At 45.8% G+C, this 20,016-nt stretch overlaps 1 protein-coding gene across 1 annotated transcript in view; it reads left to right on the plus strand.

Annotated features, from left to right (window-relative positions):
• Nucleotides 1–20,016, plus strand: part of MCF2L2 (MCF.2 cell line derived transforming sequence-like 2) — a 219,630-nt gene that overhangs the window by 170,871 nt on the left and 28,743 nt on the right. The window contains exons 21-25 of the mRNA XM_025195968.1: nt 1,118–1,243; nt 4,085–4,306; nt 8,873–8,965; nt 9,505–9,583; nt 15,680–15,752. Of these exons, the coding sequence (XP_025051753.1) occupies nt 1,118–1,243; nt 4,085–4,306; nt 8,873–8,965; nt 9,505–9,583; nt 15,680–15,752 (593 nt within the window). The remainder of the gene's footprint in view (nt 1–1,117; nt 1,244–4,084; nt 4,307–8,872; nt 8,966–9,504; nt 9,584–15,679; nt 15,753–20,016) is intronic.

Genomic DNA, 20,016 nt, shown 5'->3' on the forward strand with positions numbered 1-20,016 from the left:
CGAGACCTTTTGCCATTTCATCTCCTCGGACCCCAGCGGAGTTGAGCTGTTTCAGCACCTTTGGGGAGAACAAGACTCGTCAGAGCTGAACCGTCCGGGTCTGATTTCATGCTCAGTCTGTTAAACTGTTCTAGATACCCAGAGCAAAGACAAATGAGTCTAAACTCAGATGTGTGTAAATTGAGAGTAACTGTATTAAATGCAACAGGATTGAACTGTTTGGAGTGAGATCCGAATCAGGCCACAACACAGGGCAGTAGCAAGGGGCGGGTGAGAGGCAGGCGCCAGCGAAATGCCGAAAGTCCTGATTCTCCTCCTGCCTTCTACCTGAATGAGCAAGTGAGAGGAGAATCAGAGCCAAAATGTTCCTTCAAGCTCTTCAATGATAACCAGTGAGTGGGGGATAAAAGACAGCAATGAGACAAGATGTCCTTGTGTACCGCCGTAGGGGACTCTAAGCAGTTGCTGGTCCTGCACATTTGGACTCCCAGTCAGGTTCGTATCTGGAGAGACTCCAGACTTCAGGATTTTAATTGTTTTCCCTTTGTTTGTTTTCTGGACCTTTTCCATCTGCTTCCTAGCAGGTCTGGGACTTTTCCCTTTGTTCCCCATACAGAGGATGGAATTAGGGGAGAGGTTTCATTTCCTCCGGAAGAGCTCCTACCCATTTTTAAAGTATATGTAATCCATTTTTTTTTTTTTAGTGAAAATAAGCCTCCTTTATCAAAATATCTGCCGTCTAAAAAAAAGATTTCAAATTTCCACCTGTAGATTGATCACTTGGAGACAGAGGTAGAGAATAAGTGATCTGAGAGATGCCTTTGTATCCAACCTGAAAAAATAATTCAGCCAAATTCTGTGGCTTGAGTTTTTCAGGGAATAAAATAAGATGTGCGTACTGATTTTAAATGAATTGTTCAAGCCTAAAAATGTCCCCAAAAGGTCTGTTTTTGGTGGTAGTTAAAGAGAATCCACTTCTATGCTTGTACTTTGTGTGCGCAACACGTAGCTCGAGGAGGATGGTCTTATCCTGTGATAAGTGTATTTATAGGATATTTTTCAGGGTGCACTTTTGGGACTTATTTTTCATACAGCTGTGTTTGTTGTTTCAAATTAGGAAATGCTGAAATGTAGCAAGAATTCAGAAGGCACCGCTGAACTGGAAGAAGCTCTGGCCACAATGCTTGATATTATCAAGTCTGTCAATGACTCTATGCATCAGATAGCGATCACGGGATATGAGGTAACGTCATTTATCAGCACCCTGACCAACTCTAGTTGGTTGCGCCTGTCACAGTTGCATATTGCAGAAGCCTGGCTTACCGATTGTTTAAATGATAGCCTTGCCAAATAACTGCCCTGACAGAAAATCACGTGGTGAGATATTGTGGTAACCAAACCTAAATGTCAAAACTTCACTCAAACAAAATATGTAGAGAGAGGGAGCCCAACCTGATGTATTCCTCTGAACCACGGAGCTTGACCCTGACACTTGGAAATGGAAGAAGTTAGGCTTGGCTGGTCCAAGATAAGGAATTGGTTGAAGGCTGTAGATGATTCTGGGCAGATGAGAAACATACTGGACCGCTAGTCATCACTGGGGAAAAGCTGGTTTACATATAAACAAGGCAGTGGAAACTCACTGTAGCTGGAGGCCTATCTGCCTCAAGTGCATTAACAAGAATACCCACAGTCCCAAGGAAGTGGTCAGATACATCCTTTCTGTGACTCTACTCATGTCAGTTGAGTTACTTCTGCAATTTCTCACCCATAGCTTCTCATTGTGGACAAAATCCACAATGAGAAGTGGATCACTAAAGAAGGGTAGAAATGACTGCAACATGAGAAAGAACTCCAGTTGAAACCATGACTGTTATTGGGTGTCATTCAGTGAAGTGAAGATTGACGGGGTATATGATTACCATTTAGAAGTATTTAAAATGTGCAGACCCCAAAGACAAACATTGTTTAATCTGATTTAAGGAACTGTAAGGAAGTGTAATGAGTTTAATTTAAACTCATTGGACCAAGTTGCCAAGTATGTTTTTAACCGTTCTAATTTCCATCATTCTGTCATTCATAATTTCACCAGTTAAGTGCACGTCTGATAGAGAAGAGCAGTGGACGATATTGTGATGTGAGCTACACCTCCGTGTCAGCAGTGCTGAACGCAGGGTGGAATTAGAATTGCACAGCGGTGTGTCGTAGGTCCTGATGGAAGGGCTCCTATAGCTCATGTCACAAGGCTTTTGGAGCAGGATTATCTTAGTCGTAACCCTGCTATAGCCATGAAGGTCCAGGTACCTGTGGTGAGCAGGATGCAGAGCAACGATAATGATGTCCGTGGGTGCTGTGCATTTGTTACCCTAGCCAGCACATCCATTATTTTTCTCTCCCAGGGGTACAGAGGAACAGCACTAAGTCTTAATTCTAGTTAAGCCTTCAAAGCCCAGAGAATTTATCTGTAGCATATCATCTTGGCCAAAAGGCCGTGAAGCTTCTGCTTTTGCTGCATGTGCTACACAGTTTACTGAACAAAGGTGAATTTTACTTAGTCCCTTGACAGACTCCAGGGTCACTGTTGAGCAGTTAGAAAGGGAATTGTTTTAATTACTCTACTGTATCTTTGAGCTGAAAGGCCACGTTTACATCAATAATGCAACAGGAATTACCTCGTCCCATCAGTAATTTGTGGAGTGCTCAAATTTACCATTGCTTGGGGATGTCCAATGTATTCGCCTTTATTGGCTGAACAATTACCTCTGAATGAGTTTGTTAATTATTAAATTCCTCATATCCAGCATTCTGTAATCTCTCTGCTTTGCAGATTGAAAGGATTTTCAAGAAGATATCAGTACTGGACCTTATTCTAACAGGGATAATAAATATAATACACACTTTTGAATCTTCATTCAAAGAGGGATATAATATGTGACACAAAATGATAGGATGCGACTTAAAATAGATCCAGCCAGTTTTACTTTCACACTTTATGGACTTGACTCCTGTTTTCTTGGAAGTGGGAGGGCTTCTTTTCATTTCTCCAATAGTTAACTAAAAGTCAGAGAGGTCAGGATTTCCTCAGAAAGGTTTCTGTTTCTGGGAAAAGCTGTTTCCTTTGCAGTCGTGTAAACAAGATGCTGGGCCTATCTGTATTCAGCATTAGGTTTTTGCAAAACCCTTTTGCAGAATCTTTGGAGCCAGACCTCACCTGATGCAACCACTCAGGTGAAATGGTTAACTGAATTTATAGCTTTTGCTGTAACTGAATTTATAGCTTGCTGTAGCACCTACAGCAGGACTGCAGCAGTGACTGCAGCAACTGGTGCTGGTTGAACCTGCTCTTAATATCACTGAAGTAATGAAGGGTTCATTAGAGTCGGTGCAAAAGACTGGGTTTTCCTTGACTTTTTCACTTGGGTTTGAATCATAGAATCATAGAAAATGAGGGTTGGAAGGGACCTCAGGAGGTCACATCTAGTCCCATCCCCTGCTTAAAGCAGGACCATCCTCAACTAGATCATCCCAGCCAAAGCTTTGTCTAGCCGGGTTTTGAACACCTCCAAGGATGGAGCTTCCACCACCTCTCTGGGTAACCTGTTCCAGTGTTTTACTACCCTCCTAGTGAGAAAATTCTTCCTAATATCCAACCTAAACTTCCCTTGGCTTGGTTGGAGTCCTTTCAGTTTTACCTCTTCAGGGCTTTAGAGGTGAGCAGTTCTCCTTCAACTTCCAGTATGGCTTGTGGGATTCTCCCAAAGCTTTGCAAGCAATGGGTGATTCTTAAAGATTCTCCCATTTGCCCTGAATAAGCTCCCTTTGGCACACAATGCTGCCATTGGCCTGCCGAGCAGCTCAGGTCTTCGCAAATTCTTTGGTCCCTTTCCCACGCTAGCTCCCCATCCACAACACAGATTCCAGGTCTTTGTCCTGATGTTCAGAGCTCTCTGTGGGATTGGCCCAAATGAACAAAAAGCATTTCTGTCTCTGCAACCATCACCCCTCACCCCAATTACACTGCATTTGGGACCAAGGCTTGAACCTGACTATGTCTTCCTCCTCTCCTCTTGCTCCTCTCCCATAGGGTGATGTGAATGAGCTTGGTAAGCTGCTGATGCAGGGCTCCTTCAATGTCTGGACTGACCACAAGAAGGGTCACAACAAGGTGAAGGACTTGGCAAGGTTCAAGCCAATGCAAAGGCATCTCTTTCTCTATGCCAAGATGCTGCTCTTCTGCAAGAAACGGGAGGAAAACACCGATGGCCATGAGAAGACACCTTCCTACAGCTTTAAAAACTCATTAAAGGTAACAAACTTGGCATGGAGAGGCAGGAAAGGGATAATCCACTAACTTCTAATCTCTGTAGCTGTAAATAGCTCTATTACTCTCTGGCTTCAGTCGATGGAAGCTTTGCTACAGATGTCATGTTGTGTTATCAAAGTAGCTGCAAATGAACTGCAGAGTACACGGCAAATCTTACAATTGACAGAAGTGATGCTTCAACCTATGAATTAAGGCTTTGTTTATTAACAGGAGTTTCTCTATCAGGCCAGATTTTCCCTCTGAGCACTTTGATGTGCTCCTTTAGATGTCACTAGTAACACCTGATTCCATGTTTAAGTGTATAAGGCTCCGGTCTGCTATACATACACTATTCATCCTGCTTGGTTTTGAAGCAATCATTGCCCAAAGAAAGTACAAATCATCCCAAATGTGATTAGTGTAAATGCTTGAAGCTTATCTCGGAAGAGATTACGTTGCTGCTGCTGGTGGTGCTGCTATTAATACACAGGATAAATAATATTATGGTAAAGCCTAAGGAACATATTGGGTCTGAAACCCCATTGTTCTCCAGTCAGGATTTAGGCATTGTATCAGGACATGACTCCTGCTGCAAAGAGCTTGAAAATCTAATTTTAAGGCACAAACAAGTGTGACAGGGCACTGGGGTGCTCCTGTCCCTTTAGGAGGAGAAGCTGCTGGGGTGCTCCTGTCCCTTTAGGAGGAGGCAGCTTGCAGGTGTAGAAGGGAGGCTGATTAAGAACTCTCCTGACCTGAAGGAGGCTGAGCTTCAGCCGTAAAAGCCCAGAGCCTGAGCCCTGAGAGCCATGAAGGTAGGAGCTCCTGGCAGCAGTGCAGCAGGGCTGCTAACCTGACAGGAGAACTGGGCAAGCAACTCTGTGAGTCTGGGAACAGGGGGAGTTTTGTGGGGCAGAGAAAGGCTGTTTATGCAGGCAGGTGACCTTTATTTTATGGTAAAACCAGAGAGGGTTTGGGGGTCTGCCAGAAACCTTTTTTTTTAAATTAAGTTGCACTGGTGGTTTAGTCTTGAGCCCTGCTGGAGCAGGCTCAAGGTTTACTCAGAGAACCAGTAGCCCAGAGAGGGTCTGCATGTGAGACCAGAGGGTCCAAGACCCCAGAGATGTCCATGAGCCCAGAGAGGGTCTGAATGTGGGACCAGGAGGTCTGCAAGCCCAGAGGAGGGGCTATAGCCAGAGACTACCAAGGCCAGGGAGCTTGGTAAATCCAACTGGCCCAGGGGTAGGGCCAGGCCCCAGGAGGGGCCAAAGATCTGGAAGGGGCCACAGCTGGAGATTGATTCTAGGGGGGCAAGTCAGGTCAGAGAGCATGGAGGTCTCAAGTGGCCTGAGGGTGGGACCAGAATCTAGGAGGGACCAGACCCTGGGAGCCTGGAGACCTTGACTGGCTCAGGAGTGGGGCCAGGGCCCGGGTGGGGCCAAAGGTCCAAGAGGGGCCAGCACCAGGGACTGGTACAGTCAAAGACCCACAGTTAGGGAGGCTGGAGCCTAGAAGCTAGGTTTGATACCATGGGCCTGGGCTAAAAGGCCCAGCAAGAGTATAGGAAGAGGAGGCTGGTAAAGCCAATTGCCCTACCAGGCAAAGGACAGTACAGTAACACTTGCAAGACCTAGGCCATAGTGTAGGGGAGGAGGGACCCCCACACAATGAGCTCGTAAGGCTACAGGTGTCCTAGAGGGGTGCAGACACTCAAGTAGCCCTTAAAGCAGAGGTGGGCAATTATTTTGGGTGGAAGGCAGTTTACCGAATTCTGGCAAGCTGTCGAGGGCTGCATGGGTAGCCACACCACTTGACAGGTTCCCCGCCCTCTGGTTACCATCTTGTGACTGGAAACCCCGCCCCCTAACACCTGACCTTTGCCACTAGAAGTCCCTCCCCTTGCCTGTGGAAGTACTCCTTTCAGCAAGGGGTTTTGCCATCTCAGAACCAGAAAAATACCAAATTATATTCTAAAAACCAAACATCTAAAACATTCATTAATTTGATTTCAAAAACATTTTTGTTCTGGTTTACATGTGTTTGTGTAGTGCACATAGAGGTGATTGTATATCGTAGCTTAAAATGAAGTCTTGCTCTTGTATATTGTGGGGGGTATAGGTTTGTGGGGGGCTGTGAGTGTGTGGGTATGTGGGGGTGGGGGAGGGTATGCCTGTGGGGAGGGGATAGGGGTGGGGGGGGGGTGGGGTTTGTGGGTGGGGAGGGTGGCTAGAGTATATGAGGGGGTGTTGGGGTCTGCATGTATGGCAGTGCAAGTGGGGTGTGGGTGCATGTTTGTGGGACACACACACACACACACAGTCCCTCCCTATGCATATACACACATACACAGTCCCTCCCTACACTGCCCACCCCGGGGTATTTGTGTGGCCCTGTGCTTCCCCATCTGGCGATGCAGCTGGGAGCCATGTGGTGCTGGAGCAGTATGGGAGCAGGAGGGCAGGAAAATGGCTGGGGGTTGAGACTGGGCTGGGCTTCTACCTTCTGCTGATGGGTCCTACTGCCCCTGGTTACTGTCATCTTTGACAGGCAGCCAGGAGCAGATAAATATTAATTTTCTAAGTTTTTGGGGGGCCCCACAGGCTGGATACAATGGCCTGGAGGGCTGGATGTGGCCCATGGTCCATATTTTGCCCACCCCTGTCTTAAAGCTACAGGTGCCTTGCATGGCCGAGAGGGCCCATTGAACTTAAGGGTTGAATCAAGACTTTTGGGGTCTGGTAGAGACCTGGTGGTGACTTAAATGAACTGAGGCTCTCTCTAAGGCCCATGGACAGCCTCCCTTATTCACCCTTTAGTAGAAACAAGGTGTGGTGGGTGAGCAATTGAGGGAGGGCTCCATTAGAGACTGAGCCAAGCAGGAGACTCAAGGCCCCCAGGGGGCATCACAGCTGCCCCTGGGGATTGAATCCTGTCACACCACCCAAATGAGTTGAACAAAAAATAAGAAATGGGAGGGGGAGAGGAGAAGAGATACAACAGGGAGAAGAAGAGCCTCTGCCTGCCTGGTGCCCTGCCCTCAGTGCCTGGCTTCTCTGCAAGGAGGTAAGCACTGTAACAAATAAAATAGTTTTTGAGATGGAGTGCTCTTCATTTCACAAAAGTTATGGAGGGATGCCTTGAGTCATGCAAGGGGCGTCTCGAGTCCAAAAAACGTTGAAAACTACTGGGTCGGACACTAAACTCTTTATGGCTGGCAGTGTCTCCTAAGTGTGTTTGCACACTACTTCCCACAGGTGGGCACTGATTTCAGTTGGGACCCAGAGGCATTTTTAGAATATGAAAAATAAATAACAGGAATATGTTCAAATTGTTCCTTAAGACTGAGTACTTTGGGGCACGTTTGCAGAGCACAATGTGACCCTGGACCATGACTGGGACACAAAGATGTTACAGCAATAGAAACAAAATATAAATAACGTGCAGCTTTGCTGGTGCCCAAATGCATGCAAAAATATATTTTACTATTTTTAAATATATTTATAATCTTTTGTCTTCCCTGCTTCCTGTTGTGCTTGAAACTTATCTACTATCCTTGGCAGACAATAGATGATTTATAATCTTGGTGTACAGAGTGTACTGTACGTGAAAGAATGCCAACTGGTGCTCTTTGCATCTGGGTGTAGACAGTAGAGCTGGACATCCTGACATCTTGAAGTCAGTTTTCCTTTTGAATCATATTATGTGCATATTATGCATGACTTACCACTGTCCTACTAACAGGTCATGAAATCAAGTAAAAATATTAAACGTGGAAAACCAAAATTAAAATTTTGAAACAAAGTGTCACTATTCCCCTAAACAAACCTGTTTCTCATGAAAACATTCAAATTTGTATAATCATTTCAAATTCAATTTTGAAAACTTTTGCAGGAAATGCCATGGAAGATGGTATGATTTAGCCAAAAAACTTCATCTTTGTTCAAACAGCATTTTCTGATGAATAAAGTTTTCAACAAAAAAATTCTGATAAACTCTAATGGGAAGGTGTCTTCTGTACAGCAGATTCTCTGTCTATATGCTGTAGCTCAGGGGTGAGGAACCATGAATTTTGCATTACATGCCATGCTGTAAGGTACAAAGAATCGCCCTCATTGTAGGCAACAATCTAGCATTATTGTTTAGCAACCAAGCATGCATAAATAGGGAAATACAGAATTATTGAACACTCGACTCTAACCCTCTTCCTCTTGTGTGTATATGCCTTAAAATATGGCCTCACTTTCCACCATTTCATGTAACCTGCCTTAATGCAGGTCAGGGGGAAAACTCAAATGATAACTTGAGCTAAAAATGCATTGAAGAGAAATTGTTAAATCAGCATTTTATAACAAATGCATTGCTTCTCAATGTTGTCTGGATTTTGTTACAGCAAAATATCAACAGGCAAAAAGATACAGAGATGATTACGTTGATTTAAAAAAAAAAATTGGAGCCTATTGGTATTTTATACATTCTCAAAAGTTATCCAGGAGACGGCATGCTGGGAATTAATTGAAAAAAAAATCAACATTTTCCAAATTTGACAATTCTCTTTTTTTAATGTTGAAACAGATGAGTACCGTCGGCATCACGGAGAATGTAAAGGGTGATAACAAGAAGTTTGAGATCTGGTATAATGGCAGGGAGGAGGTCTATATCATTCAGGTAAGGCTCATGCTTTCCTATGACTTCTTTCCCGCTGGTGTTCTCTCCACCAAGGGTGTGATTTCTGGCTGTACTGTATTCTGGAGTCGACTGGTCTGGTAGTGCGAGAGGAAACTGGACAGTGATTCTAATGTTATTCCTTTCCTCAAAATAAACTCATTAACAAAATGTAAATCGACTCAAACAAGAAGTGGAATTTGGAGCCTCTCTCTTGGCCGTGCTCTTGGAACAGTAAGTTTATCTTAGAGGAAATTGTCAGGACTTTAGCATGGATGAAAAAGAAAACAGTAGCGTGGAAAATGTCTTGGGCGGCCAGATTGGATCTTGAAGTTCCCATTGTTCTTTTTCAATGTGATTAATATTTTTCACCTTGAAAAATGCCCTTTTGCTTGTTTTGTTTTTTTTCTTTATCCAGTCCTGGTTAGAGGGGATTAGTACAAGGCAAAACTAAAAACAAATTTTATCTAATGCCATCACAGGATTGATTAGATTGATTGCCTCCTTGATTAGACCTGCTTTGTGTTCTCCTCTGTTTACAGGCATCTTCTGTTGAGCTGAAAAACATCTGGGTTTCTGAGATTCGGAAGGTCCTAACAGGACAGCTGGAAGCATGCAGAGGTAGGACACAGAGTGAGTGTGTGATGTTGAACTCGCCTTTTACCCAGTATTCAGCAGTGGGGAGAGATGAATTACTGAATGGATTTGTGCCCATGCAGTCAGCAAGAGCAAGGTTCAAAATAATTTTTTGAGTGAAATACATTATTGCATTTGGGCATGTTTGAAACAGCGAAGGACCTGTCCCGTGAGGAGAGGAAGGATGGTGCGGTGATTTGGGCGCCTGTCTTGGATCCCAGGACACCCGGGTTCAGTTTCCTGCTCTGCCACAGACTCATGTGACCTTAGGCAAGTCTTTAACGGCTAAATCCTACATGGCTTTAGGCATCCAAATGGCACATAGGCAGCCACAAAACTGCAATTCTCAGCATTTCTGCAAAATCTGTCATTTAGCTCTGTGTGTGCCCATTGAGCATGCTTAGTGGGGCTGTGCAGCGAAATAGGATCGTGAAGGCACATGCATAAGGCTAGGTAAGTCCTGCAATTTCAGTCACAGAAAAAACAGCAAGGAAAGAAGAGAACCCAGTAACTTATTAAGCAGCCAAGAGAGGGAAAGCTATGAGGCTGGGAGAAAGCAAACAAGTCAGACAGTGTGTGGATCAGTGAGACGGGTTCTAGCCTGGGTCCTTGTTCCTAATGGGGTAGAAACTTTCCTAGTGCTTTTATCCATTAATTGGGCAAGATGCAGTGGGCCAGCTCAAGAGGAGGACTGGGAAGAAGTCTGACCAATACTTTGCTGCCTGGTGCTTAGAGCACTTTGCTGAGAAGCAGGTTCACAGCCATGGTGAGTAAGGGGTCTCTAGAATCAAGGTCTTCTGCCCCCTGGCAAGTACCCTGCACTGGCTCTTGGGTTAAAAGGTGGGAGGGCCCCCTTCTTCCCTTTCCCCCCAACAGGTTCATGCACGCAGTGATTCTGTTTTGCCACAGGATGAAATAAAATCTCAAACCATGCGTAAGTGTCCGTTCTGCAGCGCATGTGCCCTGGTTGTGTAAAATGAATTGGGGTTTAACCCTTAGTCTCTCTATCTCGGCATAAATGGAAAAAGTAGCAATCCACAACCCAACTGGGAGATTGTGAGGACAATTACATTAAAAATGGCAAGGTGCTCGGGTACTGCAGTAATGGGGCTGTAGAAGTACCTAAGATATTGTTACTCTCTGGCAACCTAAGCTTCTAGCCAAAATATAAGACCTTGTAGACTGTCCCCAGGGTCAGAGACACAGGCATGGGCAAACTGGGTGGCTGCTGAGGGCCTGGACAGAAATGGGGCCCAAAAATGGTAATTTTTGATGATTAGTATCATGATCTCTGGCAAAGGGGAGCCCAAGACTAAACGTTTGCTGGGGGCTGCCAGGAGTCTAGGTACACTGCTGGCTGTTCCAGGTGGAAGAAGGAATTGGTAGTGGAGTCAGGTTCTTCTGATGCAGCTCTGGTTACATACAAAGATGCACAGAGCCCTGCCTCCTTGAAGATGGAGGGATTCAAGCTACCAGGGACCGTTTCTCTGCTTAGAGCTGCACCTCTGACAAGCAGCACCTTCAAGCACAAGCCCACTCTCTGGGCATCTCCTGAGTGATGGATAGTTCAGGGTCTTTTCTCAGTCTTTCCATACCCTGTCACTGCTTCTCCATCTGAATGGGCGCGCACACACACGCACACCAATGGTCTGCACAGCCCCTCTGCTCCCACAGCTCAGATTCCCGAGTAGAGTCATGTGTGTCCTTGGTTTGAGTGGAGAAGTGCTGTTACACCGGTTGTTACACTAAATTTTAACAGTGCGGGCGGGAGAGACTGATCAGTGAGACCAGTTTTATTGGGATACGCAATAGCAAACACTTTCTTTTTTTGTATTGGTAAAGACAATGCTTACGTAGCTTTCTGTTCCGGGAAGAAATCGGTCCACTGGCTAGGTTTTTCTGTTCCCCTTGGGACTTGCATTGGTTCACTGAGCTTCAGAGAAGTCTGAGGGTTTGGGTTTGCTTTTTTTTAGCCTTGGCCTATATTTATAACTAACTGGTTTTCATATTTTAATAAATGGTCTCGGATTGGCTTTATTTAAATTTCTTTGTTTCACTGAAACCTTTAGAACCGGCTTGAACTAGATCTTTTGTCAGCTAGGAGGGCTTGGGGAAGTACAAAGGGAGGTCTTCTTATCCCCTTTTCGTAACTCTGACCTGTTACTACTTTCCTCTAGTTTACGGTCTTCTCTGACAAGGCTGCTTTGTTTCTACAAATCATCTAAACATTTTAATAAAAATAGATCTATTATAGTAAAATAACATTGAATATATTTGGTTACACACTACTTCTAATATTGTAAGATAGATCCATAATAAATTGTTTAATTATGTTTTGTTAAATGCGTTGATGGCATTTCTTGGCTAAATTAGTTGCTACATCAGCAAAAATTCACACTTGGGTCACTCAGGCACAGGCTCTGTTTCTGAGCCACACTTTGCAGCTTGTCATTGCTACATAGGTTAAGCTTAGGCACAGAAGCATGGCTTACAGTGCCTGTGCTTTGGGTTTGGAGACTGCTATTCTTTCAGCTATCTGCTGAATGACCTTCTTCAGTGAAGGGACGTAGTTACATTCACTACTCTGTGAGGTTTAACGCATCTTTATAATAGCATGAACTTATATATGGGTGTGTGTACACATGCAGTGATGGTTTCTGGGCACACTATTTGAACATGCACCCAGGACGGGAACATGTTGAGCTGGGTTGGAGCAGCCCCAGCTGGCAGGGGGCTCTGGGGGTCAGTCTACCAGCCTGGGGCTGCTCCTTCTCAGCTCAGTGTGCTGTCAAGGGCTTGGCTGGGCACAAGGGTGCTCCAGTGCGAGGCTAGCTGGCAGGCAGCCCTTGCACTGAAGCACCCTTGTGCCCCAGCCAACTGCATCAGTTTCTACATGTGCACTGCTGCACGTGTAAACTCCACAGGAGGATAGTGCTTATATATATTTACAAGTACTAACCTGCTGGGCATGTCTACACATATATTTACGTGCATCTAAACTTAATGCACCTTTGCTTAAGGCTCATTAAGGTGACTTAAGTGGACATCTACATGTGGATGTGCTAAAGGGCATTAAATTTAGGTGCGAATACCTAAGTCGCATTAGCGCATGTGCAGATGTGCTAATGCGCATTAATGTATGTGTACATCCATTGATGCACACCACGTTAGTGCACATTAGCGCATCTACATGTGCACTGTGACTTGGCTATTAGTGCCTAAATTTGATACCAGCTTTATGCAGGTATCAAATTTAGGCTCACACGGCCTTAAATCACCATTTATTAAGATGCATTAAGGGTATGCACGTGTAGACATGCACCCTTAATGTGCCTTTAAAAATGGAGATTTTAAGCTAAGCCTGCTTAAAGGAGGCACGTGTAGACATGCCCGCTGAGGGGTTTTAGTTTTCTGCAGCCTATTACGGCCACACATGTAGACACTGAGACATTTACTGTGGAGCTAATTAGGCAGCTCTGCAGTTCACATCTTGTGTAGATGCTATATGTGTCTGTGTATATATGTGCACACACACACACGTGTGTATCTATCTACACGTGTGTAATATGTGTGTGTTTGTAGATATGTATTTATTACTTATTTTTAAATATTTTCATTAAACCTTGTGACTCTATGTAATGCAGATTGCACAATGAGATACTATTGGTTTCTCCCTGACAATCTGTCCTGTTTTATCTCCAATTCAACATGCCATAGGAACAGGATAAAATCAAGCAAAAAATAAAATGGGTAAGAAAAAGGATAGTCAGTTAAAAAAATTAATGGGGCAAAACTTCTTTTGCTGAAAAATGCAATTCGGTCAGATGCTTTGTGGCTGCAGCTGGCCCTGGTTGGCAGAGTCCTAGCTAATGCTACTTAGCCAAAAAAAAAAAAAGCAGTGTCAGATCTCTGCACTGCAGTGAGAAGGCCAATATGGGATGGCTTAGGTGACTGAAGAGCAGAGGGTGCACCTGACCCTGATCAACAGAGCAGCACTCAGACAACTAACTGGGTGTCCGTGGGAGGCATGCTGGGGTAGGGGGTACCAGCCATACTGGCAGCCTGGTACCCTCGCTCATTGTTGCACCATCCTTCTGGGTTGGAACAGTAGCACACATCTGGGAACAACCTGGACAGTGTCACACAAGTGCCTACTCCGTTTCCACTGTGGCAGTGGAGTACCCATGACAAGGGCAGTGCGTAATGGGGACTCCTTGTTTGTCCCATGCCTCGCTCACTGACGGGGAGGATGCTTCTGCAGGGCCTTGCCAAAATGCAGCAGTGCCGTCAGCAGCCAGGATGCTATATGGCTATTTATATGCAGGAGGTGTTGCCTAATGGCAATATGGAAGCGACTTCGACATGCTGGAGCAGACAGAGGTGGCGATAACGTTCTGGTTCAGAAAGCCCAGGGAAGCACAGACAGGTGCCAGCCCTGATTTGTGACCCTGCCAGCTGCTCTTGAAGATGTCAGATGACAACCTACAGCATGTCGGGAAAGCCACAGAGCTGCTCCATGTGGTTAATGAATGGGCAGCCTAGTATTTCCTTTGCTTTTCCTGTGGAAAGGAGAACTGGAAGGCCAGCAGACCCACTTCCAGGGGGAGGGTGACACCACAGGGGATTCTCTGGTTTGACTCACCAAAATGGAAATATTTTTAGTCTCGGCTCCATGGATGAGCTCAGAAGTGAAAAGGAGTTTTGCAGGGAAGCTCTGAGAGGCTGGGTTGGGGAAGCCACGAGTGAGGCACGCAGGTTACCCATGTGATTGCCAGTAACACCCTTATAGTACGTGACCCGTCAGATACTCTGTAAGTGCCATGGATCTTATAGAAAAGACAGGGTGACTGCATGTAGGGGTTTTAAAAATAGGCATCGCTGGCAGCATTTTGTGTATCATGGTCCCTTCTCTCTGCCTGGAAAGCCAGGCTGCTTCATTCACTGCGAATCCCACTGTGCGGCACTCAGAGAGGGGGGGATGCCTACACAATGCATTACTGAAACTCTAAAAATCTCCTAAAATAGCTTTCCCTTATGCCATGATCCCCTGAATTCAGTGCTCCCTCTGGCAAGATTCAAGGCCAAAAAATAAAAGTTGTGTTCAGTGTTAATAAATTCTCATTTTTATTTTTCTAATGTCTCATTCCATGAGACATTCAACCTGTTTCTGGTCCGGGACTAGAGATTTTTCAACCTGTGGTTCACACCAGTGTAATCTGGGGAGAAAGGAGGACATTTTTTTTCCACCTCTGTCTGACAGTTTGTAATTGAAGCTGTTAGAAGCTGCCCAGGAGTTTAGGCTGCTGGCACTAACCAGTAGAGATGGGCAGAGGATAAGTGAGGGGACCAAAGGTATGGGATAAATAGGGTTTATCACTTAGATATCAAGGAATTCCTGCGTGACAAACACACGTCTTGGAGTACCATAGCGAACACGGCGCGTTAATATGGCTTTTATTGCACATTTCATCCATCGATCTCTGTGTGCGTTACAGAGAAGGGTCTGAACAACTGTCCCTCTTTTGCAGATAAGGAAATTAAGACACAGAGCTTATGTGATTTGTGTGAGATGGCACAGGTCTGTGGCACAGATAGGAATAAAGCATCATTCCTGACTTCTAAAATCCCTGCCTGATCCATGGGCTTGCACTCCCTTCTAGGATCAAATGGGGTATGAATCCCAAAGGGATTTTTTCTCCAGCACCCCCATGCACAAAAGACTTGGTGAAGAGTGGTCCTGTCTTGCCAGCCCAAGCCTGACCCCAGGGCAGAAACTCTCTTGCAATCTGATTTACTAGTACGTTCCAAAGTCAACACTATCTCATGGCTTCCCTAACCCAGTAGTGAGACCAAGGCTCCCATAATGTGGTACCTTTCCTTTGGCTTTGATGACTTTCATCTCAGCTGCACATGGGACCCCTCCCAGGTTTCAAGGGTGCTTGCTTCCAGGGATCTGGTTTGGAGCCTTCTTTACCTATGCGGAGAGCCCAGGCCCAGGTTTCCTTTCCATTGTCCTTTCTGTAGGTGCTGAAGGGAAATGACAAGTGCAATTTGGAGCTATTTTTTCTTTCTCTCTAACAGAAGCAAGCCAGCTACACCAAAGAATCACCGAGAGCGTTTACCATGCACCGATGAATTCCTCCAACATATCCAGGTAACTGAAGCCCCAAGTGAGGTTTTTCGTGGAGTGGAAGAGGGTGGAATAGGATCTCATTTAAGTGCCATAGAGGTGAACTAGAATTTAAGCCTTCTTGTTTTCAGCATCTTAAACCCATTTAGATGCAGATGGAGATTTGGGGCATGTACAACCCCAAATATATCAAAGCAAACCAAACACAAAAGACCAGAGTCTGGTTTTGTGCAAGAACCATCTGGCCGTCTGAATATTGCATGAGTTTAATCAGCACCAGGTTCAGGTGAAATTAGAACAAGATTCCCTGGCAGATTCATGGGCTTCAATGGGGCCTTCAGCAATGGTTTGTAAGGGAGCCTGGTGCTGGAAAGGTTTTGGGTGGATTCAGGATTCCTTGTAAGTATTTCCTGCAGCTCTTGATTGTTTTTAACATGATCAACCAAACCAGACGTTCTCCTGGGATATAACCAGGGCTGCTAGTGCTCTGCAGAACCATGTCGGAGACTTCAAACAGATGCAATCTTTGTTAATGCTGCTCCTTGATTTTCCAAGACCTGGATGTATTCCAGAGACAGTGCTTTGTGTATGATTTATGCAAGATGAAGATCTTTGGGCAAAAACACCCTGGGAGGAACAAAGAAAAAAAAAAATTCAGGGAGAAGTGAAATGCAAGAGAAAAATGGACCAAACCATGCCAGAACTGTTCAAATGAGAGAACTCTCAAGTTTTCAAAGCAGAAACACTAATCATAGTGTAACAGGGAGGCGAGAGTTAATTCCAGCAATCACGGGCCCCAAATTAGACATTTTAAATCAAATTTTAATTCAATGAACATTTAATATGTTTTATTTTAACTCAAAACCAACTAAACTGGTTAGTGAGGGACTGCACTGAGTGGGGTCCCTCAAGGCGCTGTCCTTGGACCTATATTGTTCAACCTCTTCATTAATGATGTGGACATTGGAGTCAGAAGTGGACTGGCCAAGTTCGCCGATGACACCAAACTCTGGGGTAAAGCATCCACACCTGAAGACAGGAGGGCGATCGAGGCTGACCTGGACAGGCTCAGCAAATAGGCAGACAAGAACCTGATGGTGTTTAACACTGAAAAATGCAAGGTTCTTCACCTTGGGAGGAAAAACCTGCAGCACTTTTATAGGCTCAGCAGTGCTACGCTGGTTAGCACTACAGATGAAAGGGACTTGAGGGTCAGGATTGACCACAGGATGAACATGAGCCTTCAGTGTGATGCTGCTGCTAGTAAAGCAAGCAAAACGCTGGCTTGCATCCATAGATGCTTCTCAAGAAAATCCCAGGACGTCATTCTCCCCTTGTACTCGGCCTTGGTGAGGCCGCAGCTGGAGTACTGCGTCCAGTTTTGGGCTCCACAATTCAGAAAGGATGTGGAGAAGCTTGAGAGGGTGCAGAGAAGAGCCACGCGCATGATCAGAGGTCAGGAAAACAGACCTTATGACGAGAGGCTGAGAGCCATGGGGCTCCTCAGCCTGGAAAAGCGCAGGCTCAGGGGTGATCTGGTGGCCACCTATAAGTTTATGAGGAGTGACCACCAGGATCTGGGAGAACATCTGTTCATGAGAGCGCCCCAAGGGATGACGAGGTCGAACGGTTATAAACTCCTGCAAGACTGTTTCAGGCTGGACATAAGGAAGAACTTCTTTACTATCCGAGCCCCCAAGGTCTGGAATAGCCTGCCGCCGGAGGTGGTTCAAGCACCTACTTTGAATGCCTTCAAGAGAAATCTGGATGTTTTTCTTGCTGGGATCCTATGACCCCAGCTGACTTCCTGCCCCTGGGGCAGGGGGCTGGACTCGAAGATCTTCCAAGGTCCCTTCCAGCCCTGATGTCTATGAAATCTATAAACTGAAGTTTAAAGTAAGCAGCAGATTGTCCTGACTGCACAATGTGTCCTAGGGAAACAGGTCCAAGTGCTCTTGGTCCATGCAGTCATGGCAGACTAGTGGATTACAAGGGGTGAGCAGGAAGACAGTGGCAAGCTCCATGAACAAGCAAGCTGCCATCTGCCCCCACTAGGTTTCCTATCTAAGGATACTGTGGTCCTCACCAGGACATGGGTCAGATGGAAATAAAGGGATGGAGATTAGGGAAGAAAAAATCACTAAATCCCTAGATGGGAAGGCATAGATCCAGCCTTTCCCTAGGTCTATAGAAGTCCTTCAGTGGCTATTTCTCACCATTGGGTTTCATGGGCTTTCGTGGGTGGTGCCAGAGGCAGGGAGGGTGGCTTCAAGAGGAAGTCTCACCCCCTGGCACCCTCCCGCATATAGGCCGGGCTGTGGCTATAACTCTATGACAAGACTGAGCAGCTCTGTGATTGGGAAAGAAATGCTAGTTAATTCAGTATCAGCAGAAAAGCAACCAGTATTGCTATTGTCTTGCCTGCGGTTTGAGGCTAATTAATGACTTCCATCCATGGAGCTCTTCTCCCCTGGAATTCTCATCATTAATACTGGAGCAGCGTTGGGTTCTCTACAGTAACGTGTGCACCTTTATTGCCCCATCGGTCTGTGTGGAGGCATAGCTGAGGTCTGGAGGCAGTGCACCTGCTTTCATCTCTTTGCATGCAGTCACACCGCTTAAGGGAGCAGGTCCATGAGATAAGGCAAGGTGAGGCTGGCTCTGTTTGGAGGGGAGGCCAAGGGGAACAGCAAGGTGCTGCATGTGGTAGTGCTAGTAACTTTGACAGCAGATGCCCTGCAGGGGCCAAGGTGTAGGTGGCCCCTGGGATCCCTCCTGCTCTCTGCTTGTGGTGCATTGTGGTGGAGGCCCACGGGTATTCAAAGGGTACGTCTGTTCAGCTTCCACTGGAGTGCCACTGAAGCACCCGCTTCCCAGTGCTCCTGTCCCAGGCATGCCAAAAATGGAAATAAGGAGGTGAAGCTGTTCCGTGGGCTTCACTCTCAAGCACAGCGGAGATAGAAATCTTGAGAGTGGGTGTGAGAATTGGCCTCAGAGCAAATTCACGGGCTCACTTCTGGGTTTGGTACATGCAAACTAGGTGCTGGGAGACAGTGGCAGAGACTCAGCACACTCCGGTTGCGGCTGCAGCTGCTGCGTGGGGCATGCTCAGGCTGTTACACACCGGTTGCATCACTCTGGTGCCCCCTCTAAATCAGCCGCTCGGGCTGGTGCCTCAGTCTCCCACCCCTAGGTCCACTACTGGCCTGGCAGGCTTGAGGATCGTGCTTCCAAGAGTTCAGTGAAGACATGCCCTACATTTTCTACACAGCAGTGGTTCCCAACCTTTTTAGCCTCAAGGTCCATCTCATTAGACTTAGCATCTCACCACCCCCCCCCCCCCCTAAAATGCCAACTCTTTGCTTTCATTTGTTTTTTTGGCTACAGATAAAACACTACAGCAATCTTCTGCTGCAAAGAGCTTGAGCCACAGCAGGTCAGAATGTTTTTGACCCTGTGGGTTCCTGTTTGAAATCTCTGGGTTTATCTTCTGCATCAGGTTTGCACACCAAAAATGCTAACGTTGCATAGCACCCTTAATAGGGTCTCACAGCTAAATGTTTCCTAAATGCCCTGTATAATAGGTAGGTGTTATCAGCTCCATTTGGTTATAAATCGCTCCTATAAGGTGTTAGGAGGTTTTTTGTGCCTTTTGGTGTGCTGGAGGGGCTAGTGTGGACCCTCTTGGACTTGATATGGATTACAAGGCTCCCTGAAGTGCAGGAGGTTGGGCTGTGAGACCCAGATGCGCCTTTCCAGTCCTATGCCTCTTAGGACTTCATTGGTAACAGCTCTTCCCTTTGGGTTGCAGCAGCAACAAAATGCCAGGGCACTGTGCTGACTTTCAGACGAGAAAGACAATTAATACCAGTAGCCTAGACATTTGGGATGATTACAGATTTCAGAACACTTTGCAAAAGCAGTGGTAGTTGCCTGAAGCCCATCTCTCTCCATTTAGATTTTGCTGACCTAAATTCTTGATTTCTCAGCAGCTTCGATATCTCCCCTAAATACTTGTGACCTCCTGTTGTCTATTGTTAAAGTGCAAAATACAGCAGGATTTCGCCTGCAAGGTGGCTGTATTTCAGTGACAGTGAAGTGATCTGTGTGTGTTCTTTCTGTATCTATTTAAGTCTATAAAACTGAAACTGGCTGCTGTGAACACATAACCTTTCATTTTCTGCAACCCATCAATGATTTATTCAGGCATCCAGGCATGCTCATCTGGAGTACACAGACAGATACCGTATTTTTCTAGCATGCAACAACTATGATCTACACCTTGTTA

The sequence above is a fragment of the Alligator sinensis genome, unplaced genomic scaffold, assembly GCF_000455745.1.
Source record: "Alligator sinensis unplaced genomic scaffold, ASM45574v1 scaffold301_2, whole genome shotgun sequence".
Taxonomy (NCBI): domain Eukaryota; kingdom Metazoa; phylum Chordata; order Crocodylia; family Alligatoridae; genus Alligator; species Alligator sinensis.